Source organism: Tasmannia lanceolata, unplaced genomic scaffold, assembly GCF_043159265.1.
Source record: "Tasmannia lanceolata isolate RefF3 unplaced genomic scaffold, GAP_Taslan_0.1 ptg000005l, whole genome shotgun sequence".
In the NCBI taxonomy this organism is placed as follows: Eukaryota; Viridiplantae; Streptophyta; class Magnoliopsida; order Canellales; family Winteraceae; genus Tasmannia; species Tasmannia lanceolata.
In genome coordinates, this window is record NW_027518682.1 from 14,608,880 (window position 1) to 14,621,359 (window position 12,480).

The window sequence follows — 12,480 nt, forward strand, 5'->3', positions numbered from 1 at the left end:
CCCATAGCTGATTATTATATTCAAAATTTGTGAGCCCAAAGCTGCTGATTATTGGATTCAAAATTGAAAACGTAAATTTGAGTCCCATAATCAATTTTAGGCTCCCAATCTGCTAACAAAATCAAACAAACAGGCCCAAGTAATCTCAGGCTTTCCTGTATGTGGGAAAAATATTTGATTTTGGCAAAGTCAAAGTAGAAAAAAGAAAAAAAGGCTTTATCATCACAAACAAGAGAGGACAAGTAATCTCAGACAAGGCTTTCCTTCCTCTTACCGAAACAAACAGGGTCTGTAAAGTGTAAACCCACAATAGAAAAATCCAAGTTTCGATCACACAGCCACACACACTCAGAGAGAGAGAGAGAGAGAAAGAGAGAGAGAGATTAAATAACCAAGAATACCTTTGTGGTTCTTCTTCTTGACGGCAGAAATCGAGGCCGGCAAAGACGAAGAGTGGAGGCGCTGAGTCGTGACTCATGAGGGGTTTGCAAAAATGCAAAGTAGATGAAGAAACTAGGGTTTCTTAGTTATTTCCTTTATTTAATTTTTTGTCTTTAAAAAATCAGCCCTCAAGAATGATATTAACACCCCCACAATCCCCACTTTTTTGGTATTTCACGGAATTTAAATGCGACACAGAACACGCATATGGTTTTCTTTTCGGTTCGGTTCGGTTCTCGGTTCCAGGTCCCCAAACCCAAAACCGAACCGAAAGCCACCGGTTCCCAGATCTGGGAACCAGAACCGAACCGCCCTGGATGCCGAACCGAACCGAAGCACCCGGTTCGGTTCTTCGGTTTTAACCGAACCATGTCCACCCCTAACGGAGATCACAGTGACGGGTGAGATTCCCGGTGGTTAGCTACATGCAGTGGGGTGGCTGGCAATGAACAAAGGTGCCAGAACCGGTTTGATCGCCATGCTGGTTTTTGTGGTCATGATGAGGTGGGCTGCGACTGATGGTCGTTTTGCCGATATTGGCGACGGTGCAAATCCATAAGCGAGGAAGGTAGCCGGCAGTGTGATCAGAACTCAGAATTTGTAGAGGGCTCAGATAGGGGATACCATAGGATTGGCAATGTGTCCATTGCCATTATCACAATTTCAGTTGGCGGAAAAAATGCAGAATCTGCAACCAAAATATAGTGAAATCGAGGGGGGGGGGGGGAGGGAGGATCTCAAAGGAAGACCTAAGCAAGGGGTAGGTAATGGGAGCTGAATTTGTCCTCCCTGTTGGTATCTCAATTTCAAGTGGCGAGAAAATTGTCGACGGTGTAGAAACCCCTCGATCTTGTCCATTTCGGGAAGGGCAGTGGATGTTCGAATGGATACCTTAAAAGCCTGTCTGATAGAGAAAAAGAAAAGCCCCGATGGATCGTTAGAGGACCTTTGGTCATGGGCACAAAAGATGTGGGATATTCCATCTTTACAATGTTCCTGTATTTTGTCAAAAGATGAACTCCTCTTTATGTTTGAATCAGAACTGCAAGCCTTTAAGGTCCTCAATAAGGGTCCTGAAGCTTTGGGGTCTCACTTGCACTCTCTTGCACCATGGAATAGGGAATTCCTTCAAGGCAAGAAACCTCTATGGGTTAACTTCTATGGTATTCCTTTACATGCTTGGGCCATATCAACTGTGGAAGCTTTATGGAGTCTATTTGGAAAGGTCCTAGAAACAAAGATGGAAGGAAATCATCAACATTGTATGAGGTTTGTCTCGGTAAAAATTCTAGCCCCCCGAAGGAATTTTTCAGGCTCCTTTTCTAAAATTAGGATCTTGAACCAAGTCTACAGCATTGGGATTGAAATCCCGGAAAATATTGATTGTTCTACCAACTCTGGGACATCCTCCTCCTTGGATCGGTGCTCCCCTTCGGTTCCTGGTGATTTGGGGGTCCCAATTTCGGCTCCGGTTGTCGGTTCCCCTATTGCTCAGAGTTGGTGTTGCGGTGCTCCCCGAACCCCCGTCTGATTTCAAATTTCAAATTTCAAATTTCAAATTTCAAATTTCAAACTCAACCAATCAAATCTCCTTGGTGCTCTGCCCAAGGACTATGAGATAAGTCCGGAGATTGGTTTGATGGGTCCTGGATGCAGGCGTTTAGATCAATCTAGCCTGTCTGTGGAGCCTGATCCAATTTCCCCCTTGTCCCTAAGGGGAAAATTATGGGGCTAGCCGACGAGAAACCATATCGGTTTAAATCTTGGGGCTAGGGTGGTATCTGAAGAGCTGACAAGCAGCCTGAAGACATCCTCTGGAATCATTTTAGTTAGGGTGAGGGAGAAAACTTGTAGCCGTTTCAACTCCCTATCCCATATGCCTAGAGTAGATCCTGCTTTGGGATAAGCCATTAGGCTTTTTCCCCCAGCTTCTAGAATATTTTGGCTGTTAGGTATGGGACTCCCCTTAGTTGTTTGGACTTTGGGGAGCGGACCTTATTAATTTTAGCGCCAATCAAATAATCACCTCCTTTATCGAGGAGAGGGAAGCTGTAAGGTCTTTGTTCTGGAACTATAGGGCATCATGAGCACATCACCTTGATGAAAAGTTAGAAGCCCAAGGGATCTATTGGATTTTCTCGGTATTTTGGGCGATTATCCCTCTTGCTCTGGACAATCAAGGCATCTAGCAGGAATGGATAATCAAGGTGACTCTCGTGATTCTTCCGCATGCTCAGGTGGGAGGAGTAGACGGTTGCTTACGGAGATTATGATTTTAGAAAATATTCTTAAGAGGATGAAGTCGATGAATTATGATGAAAAGAGGTCTTTCATTATTGACCCGACACCCAAAGAAGTGGCGGGAGATCTTCTCCGGAAGCAATGGAAAAATTTTAAGCTAGAAGCTCAGGATTGCCCTTTCACCTTTTACAGGCTCAGTGGGCCAAGCGAGGTCATAGATAACTCGCCGTTATTTAAACACCCTTCAAATTTCTTTTGGCTGAAGAAAGGGCTGAGAGGAGATTGAATTGGGAAGCTAATAAGGTGGTAGGCATGCGGCTCGTGGAAGAAAGGATCGATGACAGAAGAAGTCCTAGTCGCCTGGATCGGGTTCCAGAGGAACTTCTCATTGAAATGCCGGATTTTCAGATTCAGCACATTTTGGAGGAATTGGAGAAGTGCTCGGCTTAGGTGAGCTAAGTAAGGTGTGGCACAGATGAAATTTCCTGATTTTCGGGAGGCTTCTGTAGCCTTTTGGGACATTGCTAGAAGTTTAGTTTTTGGGGGACTGAAATATACATGTCAAGGTTTGGAGGAAGTTTCTAGTATTTGTGGTCATAGTATAGGGTATCCTTGCTCCAGATAATTTTTCTGGCCTAGGAGTATACTCCTGGCCAGCCTGAATTGATTCTATGTAATGCGAAGTTGGGACCCTTGGTCCCCAATGTACTTTTCGTAGTATCAATAATATAGTCGATTTTCAAACAAAAAAAAAAACAATATATTGTGTGGGAGATGGAGGGGCGACTAGCGGCCTCCAGATTTCTGGAAGCTTTGAGACCTACTTGCAGGTAGGGGTGCATCTCGGGTCGGGTTGAGGCCAACACTAACCCAACCCAAGATAGCATTCCTTCAACCCTAACCCGACCCAACCCGGGCCTCGGGTTGAGGATGTTCAACCCTAACCCAACCTGCGTCCAAATCGGGTCGGGTTGGGTTCGGGTTCATCTAGGGTCAAACAGAAAAATATAAGGAAAAAACATAATCCTAAGAAAATCATGAAAAAATTAGAGGACGGAGGTCGGGTTCGGGTCGGGTCGGGTCGGGTTGCCAAGGCCTCAACCCTAACCCAACCCGAAATTAAATCGGGTTGGCTTTTCCCAACCTTAACCCAACCCAACCCAACCCAACCCAACCCGAGAAAATGCCAACCCAACCCAAACCAAAATCGGGTTGAACCCATCAGGTTCGGGTTGAGCCCGACCCAAGTTGGACCCCTACTTGTTGGCTGGAGCGACTGTCCGGTCACAGTTTCTGTCTGATAGTGCTTGGGTCAGGTCAGTTAGCTTACAGCTTGGGGTTAGTTCTCACGACTGACTTGCTGGATTGCGATGGATCCGTCGATGGGAAAAGAGGTAGATAGTGTTGCGGATGTGGGCAACAACTTGTGTTAAATGTCAACACGGAAGAGATCTTCAAACACAGGCGATCCAAAGGTTGAAGATGATCGAGTTGACCAGTGAGTCAACTGGGCCGACTTCTCCTTTGATCTATCCTTTGCTATGATACCACTTGACATAGGACTGGAAGAGGAAAATAAGAAAGGGAAGGGAAGAAAGAAAGGGAAGAAGGGGAAGACGAAGGATGAAAGAAAAGGAAGAGAAATAGGAGGGAAGAGAGATAATAAGAGGAGAAAATTGACGTAGTGTATTATTCCAAAAGCTAAAATGTCCAATGCATCATCCCCATATACATGGGCATTCGAAAATCCACAAATAAAATAAAATAAAATAAAATGAAGATAAAATCTAAAGGGCAAATATGCTTACTTATTGCCCCCCCAAGGTTTTGCGACCGTGGCTAAAGTAAGTTTCAAATGAGCACCTACGATCCCCATCAATGCGAGTTGGAGGAAAAGCTCTAATCAGGGGGGGAGATTGATGAGGACATTGATTCAACTGAGCAAATTAAAATTGTTGTTCTTAAGAGCTTGGAGCACCCCAAGGCTCTCAGAAGATCGAAAAGATTGAAAGGTCTGGCCTATGGGTCATATTTGACTCGAAGGACACTTATGAGCTCATCCAGACTGCCAGGAAGCAGCTAGTTAAGCTGAGCTCAGAAGGTAGGAACCTGACTGTGGGGAGTTACTGAAGTAGGAGTTTTGGAATGTCGCAATGCTTCCTGCAGGAAGCTGCTGAAACCTATGTTGCACCAATATGGATACGAGTGTTGGAATCCGACACGGGCATCGAGTGTCAGAATCGGCAAACCTCAAAAAGAACGATTCATGGATTCACCAAAATATTTTAATCAATTCTTAATTGTTCTTTTCATAATAATATGGTTATGACACGTAATATATTGCCATTTCAAAATATATATATATATATATTGAAAATTTTAATACATTAAGTAGATATAATACTTTGTTTTCATTTAAGAAACTATTAGGAAGCTAAAACTCAAAATAGATATAATATTTTATTTTCATTTAAGAAACTTACTATCATGATGGCTAAAACTCAAAATATGCAGTAATTGTGAAGTTGTAGTAGCAATATTCAGAAAAAAAACAGATAAAAGAGATTTACAAGTGTCTCGAACCATCGACCGATTTAAGAAACCCATTTTCAATTATTGCGCCCCTGCGACTTTCTGTTTTTGTGGCTGAAAATTTGATAATTGGCCTGCTGAAAAGGCTAAGATTCTAGTTGTTGCCATTTCAAGGGAGGGGAGTACTTCCATGTCGCCCGTCAGTTCTACTTTTCCAAGGATCAACCCTGCAAGTTGGTCTAGGGTTGGGAGCTGGTTAGTATAAATTTGAAATACTTCTAGATGATTCCAATCTTCTAATTGAACCCCTGCATATCCTCTCTCTCTCTCTCTCTCTCTCTCTCTCTCTCTCTCTCTCTCTCTCTCTCTCTCTCTCTCTCTCTCCCTCTCTGGGCCCCTTAACAATATGTGTTCATTCACAGAAGCCTTGGCTATTGTCCCGCTGATGGACCATGTAGTGCTCGGCTTCCCCGAAGCCGTCGTCGGCCGCGCCAAGATGAGAATCGTCGTCGTCCACACTCCAGTGAGATTCCAAAGATCTACTTGGAAACAACCAAGGCTGGAGAGGTTCTTGCTCCATACCAGGATCACCAGGGATTCCAGACACAACTTCAAAGATTTGGTGCATGTTCTTCCTATGCTATGTCCGTAACCAGGATGTCATGATTGGTCCAACGGTGTTTTCTAACCGAGCCTATTCCCGATCTTGTAGAAATTATCTGCACGCCAATTGTGCAGTGGGACCCTTATTATTTCCCACCACACATCTTGTAACTGGGACGAGCATCTTTGAGGACCATGGTACTAAATTTTCAAAAGGGGACCCGGGTTTCTGACTTTGTTCCTCCAAGTTCGAATCAAATCTTCCAAGTTTGTCTGTCGGAGGAGTGATCACAACCTCAAATGAATCTATCGGGCGTGTGCTGATTTTTCCATTTCCACCCTCTCAATCTCCCCTTCCAAACCTCCCTAGAAATGATTTACTCTACTGTATCTAAGCTCCCCTTCCGATTGATCCTCCTGGCGCACTCAAGTTTCTACCGTCTCTCTACATCACTGCCATTGTTAGCTAGTAGGGAGTTATGAACCAAACCTGTTGCACGACAAAATCCTTAGCATTACTACTTTCGATTCACTCAAGAATGACACGTTTTTTTTTAAGATCCTTTCAATGCTATTGTCTAGTCTACTACTAGGAATGATGGTATTTGAGCCGAGGGACCATTGGAACATTTTGTGAGGTTCTGCATTTTATTGTTGTGGGCATGGTTTTAAATTTCGACCAAAATCCGAAATTTCGGACCGAGACCAAAACTGAAATTTCCCGAAATTTCGAGAAAATGGCTTTTTAAAAAAAAATAAAAATAAATGTTACAAAATTTCGGCTGAAATTTCAGAATTTCGGTCCGAAATTTCAGAATTTTGGTCCAAAATTTCGGATTTCGGTGGGGTCCGAAATAGGTTCCGAAACCGAAATTTAAAACCTTGGTTGTGCGTAGTGACTAGTGTAGATTCAATTAAACTTTTCCATATAGGTAGCAAATGCTTGCTGATGTGTCAGAACTGATAGTGGAGTGGTTCTGTCATAGATAGCTAAGTATTTTGGCCTTGATCCCTTTTTTGGAAGGATTTATTGCTGTATAAAATCTTGATTGATCTGAAAAAGTGGTGACATGTGTTTGTGGGGGTTAGTTATTCACTAAATTGCAATTGCATATATTGCAATTTGTGGAAAGTGCATGAATATTTGTTTGTAATTTTATATCAGAATTTATCGCAAGAGATTATTCTTTCCAATTTTCCACTCTGATTGTAGTAAGTGTTTGAAATTCCTTTGGTAAGGCAAAATGGGAGATTGTTGGCTTTTTCCTGTATTTTCATGGTATCTGTATCAACTTCATAAATCAAAATATTGTGTGAATTCCTAATTTAGATGCATGTAACAATCTTTGCAACAACTTTATGGGTCAGGTATCTACTCTGATCAAGCGAAAAACTTTTAGCGTTATTTTGGTAAGAAATTGGGGTTCTTATTGACAATAAATCCATTTTGATTTCACTATTTGGTCTAATAATATATTGTAGCATCTTCGCATTGTTATTGAAAATGCGAATACAAACATCACAAAATGTCAAAGTTAATTCTTTTGTGTTCTCTAATTCTGGTTCCATTTGTGGAGAGAGTAATATAGACCGTTTCGTGATATTACCTTCCAGAATCAGGATTTCTTGTATCTGAAAATCCCCTGAGGTAACTCTAGTATGCACCTGTATTTGATGTTTTCTTAAGTTCATATTTGCCTTGTGTCATGAGAATGCCTTGCTCCTATATTTCCTGTTTTCTGATTTTAGTTTTTTGGCTGAGTCGGAGCATTTTTTTACACTTAATGTATTTATACTGATGCACATGCATGCTTGCATACATACATACATACATGTACACACGTAGTTATGCTGTAAATGTTTTGTGTCTATTGGAATAGTCATGCACCATGTGACCTTTTGAGTGTTCTTTGCAGCTTGAGGAGAATATTCGCATAATTGCTCTTTCTGGAGCATGGGTTAAACCGGTGGATGATTGGTCGGTTGGATTTTCTACAGCTCAGATTGGCACTCACTCTGTTGCACCAGCACAAAAGCGTGGGCCTGGTACGAGGCGGAGCAAAAAACAATCCTCAACTCCCGAAATCACATCTAACACTTCTCAAATAACTTTAGATCAAATGAAAGTCCGCTGGTGGCGAGGTGGTAAACTTTCAAAGCTGGTATATCAGAAAGGGATTTTGCCAAGATCAGTGGTTAAGAAAGCAGCTCGCCAAGGTAAAATGTTAAAGTATAAAAGATAAATAATGCCTTTCTCCAACAGCTTAAGCTTTTGGAGAAGTTGGTTAGTTAACATGGTATCAGAGCCAAAGGTCTCGAGTTCAAACCTCCCGGATAGCAAAAATCCACATGCGATGGTCGGCCTAAAGTGGGACTACATGTGCCACGTGTTTGCCAAGTGGGCCACAAGTGCGGGGGAGTGTTAAACTCAATTCAACAAAGCCTTTGTCCCAAACTAGTTGGGGTCGGCTAAATGAATCCTTTAGAAAAAATTCATGAAGAAGCTAAAAGGAATTCCACACGTGTGGGGGAGTGTTAAAGTATAAAAGATAAATAATGCCTTTCTCCAACAGCTTAAGCTTTTGGAGAAGTTGGTAAGTTAACAATAAAGATCCTAAACTATAGCGAAAACCACTTCTCGCTTTGTTCTTATGTTTTAAAATAAAGGCATCATTGCTTCCACAGGTGGTTCTAGAAGGATCTTTGGTATTAACTATGCCGAAAGTTCTGAAATTCCTAGAAGAAGCCGTCGGTTTGCATGGAGAGCTGCAGTAGAAATGAGCAAGAACGCATCACACCTTGCTCTTCAGGTTTTTTCTTATCCTGTCTATATGCTACAAGCATGCATTTCTCTTTCTTTTGGTGATGTCAGTTATTGCCATGGTCTTAAATTTTGGCCGAAATACCCAAAGATTTCGTTGGGACAGAAACCAAAACCACCAAAATCCGAAATTTGGGCCAGTGCCAAAAATTTCGGCTGAATTTTTTGGCACATTAATGAAATTTGCTTTTTTTTTTTTACCAAATTCCAAAATTTCACCCTAAATTTCGGTTTCGGCTAGGTACAAAACTGAAACTGAAACCGAAATTTTAAACCTTGGTTATTGCTAGCCTGGTCTGAGGCAATTGTTTTTATCTTTTGGGATGTAAAACTATTTCTGGTTTATTGGAACAATATTCTAACAGCCATGCCATCAAATTGATGCATGTCACTTGCATTCTGTTCAGGTCAGGTATCTTGATGCTCATATAAGATGGGGTGATCTTGTTCATCCAGAACAAGTTTCTCAGGATGGGAAAGGGTTAGACACTGACACCTCTGCTTTCAGAAATGCTGTCATTTGTGATAAAAGGATTGTGGAAAGGAAGATAAGATATGCATTGGATTTTGGTAATCAGAAGCATCGTCCTTCACGTGTAATGAAGAATATTATAGAAGAAGTGAACCAGGATGGGAAGGAAAAGTTGTGGATTTCTGAAAATCACATTCCTCTGTACCTGATTAAAGAATACGAGAAGGTTGAGAATGTTTCCTTTCCATCATCTAAAAAGGCATCACCTTGTTTGTCGAAGTTGCAGAGGATGCAGTTGAAAGCTAGTAGGAAGGATATATTCTCTTATCTCATGGATAAGGGCGAGAAGCTCGAGAAGTGCTATTGTGCTTCATGTCAACAGGATGTTTTACTTAGGTATTGTTGCTCTTTTACTAATAAAATGCCTTTTTTTTTCTTGTGGTACATGCCAACATAATTAATAATGATATCCATGATTATAATATGGGCATAACAGTCCCAATACAAAGAGCCTGTTTTATACACTTTGGCAGGAATGTTGGCTCTCCCATTAGGTATAGCTAGGGGACATCTGGCCCACGAGAAGTTTAAAATGTCATAGATGCTGCATGCTAATTTTATGGCCTGCAACCCTCTTCAATCCCCCCGAGGTGGCACTGATCCCTTCAATCGAGAGCTTATCTGACAATGAAAACCATCTTTATGCCTCCCAAAATTGCTCCTTACGTCATTTAAATTCTTAATTCCATTAAGGCTCTGAAAATGCTAATTTAGGTCACCTTTATTGTGTCAAAACTCCAAAGTCCAAACATTTCTTCCATCTGTTGTCTCAGGCATGGCTATTGGTTCTCCCATCAAAGTTAAGTTTTAGCGAGAGCTATGTAAAGGTTCTTTCCATTTTGGCACATTTCCGTTTCTTTCCATGAGAATTTAGAAAAGGTACAGCCTGCGGGGGCTCCAAATGAGGAGTCGAAGACTTCTAGAGATACTCTGAATATGGAGGTCAGCCATTTGGTTCGCTCTCATCTTGTAAATATGGAAGATTCTAATGGGAAGGAGATCGAGGTGAATTCGGAGGAGGCCAAAGTCCCAAAGGAGAAGGAGATCGCTTCTGACGAGTTCGATGAGTTGTTGTCGATTGGAGATGTCTTTGGGATAGGATATGATGAAAACCTTGTTGAAACAAAGAAAATCTTTTAGGAATGGAAGAAAGGGATTGGTGCGAGAAGACAGAAAAAGGAAAAGCAGTGGGAAAAAGGGAAGCGAGACCTGAATGCTCTCAGGAAATGGAAGGCCATCTTCCCTAATGTAAATAGACTGTGATTAGGGTTTTTGTTCTTGGGTCTCTCTTCTTCCGTTTCCTTTTCTCTTCTTGCGTCTGGGTCATTGGATTAAGTATATGATATTGGAACTAGGTTTGTTATTAGCAATTAGATGCTGGGAAGAGTCTGTTGTGAAGCTAGTTGTTGTTAGCTGTTTAGGGAGTGGGCCTAGGGTTTAAGTTGATGTTAACTTCAGTCAAGCAAGATGTTTGTATCAGTTTCTGGAAGTAGGATAAGTTGTTAGGTGGGAGGATGATTATGGGTAGTTGGGTTGGTTGTTTATGTTGTTGGCAGAAGGATTATGGGTAGTTGTCTCTTTGGCGGGATGCCTGTTTTAGTTGGTTCATTAAAATTTTCCAGAGGAGATTGTGGGGGCGAATGAAACGATGCAGATCCTCATCAAGTTGAAAGACTTTGGTCTTTTGCTTCTTGAGGCATTTTATTGTTCTAATCATTGAAGCAGAGGAGCGAACGAAACGAAGTAGATCCTCACCAGCTTGAGAGACCTCGATTTTTCGCTTCGGGAGGCATTTTGTTGCTTTGATCATTACTCTTCCTCGAGGAGATTTGTGTAGTGAGGTTCTTGCAAGTGTATCTTTGGAAGCTCGATGGTTCGTTTGTTTGGATGGTATATTTTTGGAATGTAAACGGAATGATCGAATGGTTAAATCCATTCGGCTAGGACCCAGAAGAAGATGTGTTAGTTTTTATTCTAGTCTCTTATGGTCTAGTAGTGTGCTCCTGACCAGCCATACTATGCAATGCAAGTTGGGACCTCTGGTCCCCAATGTAAATTTCGTAGTATGAATATATTTGTCAACTTTCCAAAAAAAAATTTGGCTTTATTAAACCACTAAGGGCGATGATATTTTCACTCCCCCCTGCATTACGCGATGCCCCCCTTGTAGCGTGATTTGACGTGAAAAGTGGGCAACTTTAACGCTTTTTGACGTCAAATCACGTGATAAGGGGAGCGTGCGCGGAATGCAGGGGGAGTGAAAATAGCATCTCCCAACCACTAACTACCAACTGCAATTCAGATCTTTGATGTTGAACCCTTAAATTTCCTTCTAACCCAAGCATAATAAAAACCAAGATTTTGACTCTCTTCAATAATATCCGTATCGATGCAACTTGTTCTCTAATTATTTTTCATTCCTCTCCTCTTAGGAACCCATAAGACTAGTGTGGGATGGAACCATAAGACTAGTGTGGGATGACTGTCTAATAGAATTTGCCCACTATCACCAGATGGACCACCCAGACATGCTCTAATTAGCCTGTTTTACTTATTATTTAACCTTTAGACACTTTTCTTTTCTTACAAAAAAAAAAACTGTTAGGCACCTTTTTTTTGACATGTTAATCTTGCCAACCTTGCCAAAGATACCTCCTCATGCCAAAGCCAAGTTTGTTATGATTTTTGGGGTCACGTAATAAGTTTTAATAGAGACGGATCTTTCCTAGTGTCTTGGTACACCCTCATTTCCTAGTGAATCCACTGTTGCATAAATGACAGCTTTTCACCTCTATTTTAATCTGAGTGTTTTCAGATTTAGGTATCATCCTCCAATTACCCAGCCTTCAATTATAAACCAAACAATAGACCAGATGAATCACTCCACCAAAACCTCTGTGGAGAAGTAACTTAAAACAATTCTGACGCCAATAAGAAGACCTTCTGACCTGACTTTTAGAATCTTTGCTTTCTAATTGACTCAAATTATCTCACTTTCGCCATTCCACTTGTATTTCTAAAAATTTCATCTAAATCATTGTCTTGGGTTTCCAAAGTACTAACGTCAAAATTGAGCTCAGGGGTTTGCTGACGGTGCCGATGGTGCCATCCATCTAGCCACTATCTAGTCAACCCTTGGCCTTCTTATAGTGACCTCCTTCCATCTTTGTTGTATGTCTTGCATTCTAGGCTTTGTGGTTCCTGAAAGCTCCTATCCTACTAAATCACATGTGTTGACCTGAACTCTTGGTCTCTAGCACCAACTTCTGGACAGAATTAATTCACATTTATAAGTGGAATTTATTTCATT

The 12,480-nt window shown here is 41.5% G+C and overlaps 1 protein-coding gene across 1 annotated transcript in view; it reads left to right on the top strand.

Annotated features, from left to right (window-relative positions):
* LOC143877620 (DDT domain-containing protein PTM-like) overlaps positions 1-12,480 on the top strand; it is a 29,569-nt gene that overhangs the window by 13,270 nt on the left and 3,819 nt on the right. Inside the window, exons 4-6 of the mRNA XM_077379771.1 lie at positions 7,734-8,034; positions 8,503-8,627; positions 9,046-9,506. Coding sequence (XP_077235886.1) covers positions 7,734-8,034; positions 8,503-8,627; positions 9,046-9,506 — 887 coding nt within the window. The remainder of the gene's footprint in view (positions 1-7,733; positions 8,035-8,502; positions 8,628-9,045; positions 9,507-12,480) is intronic.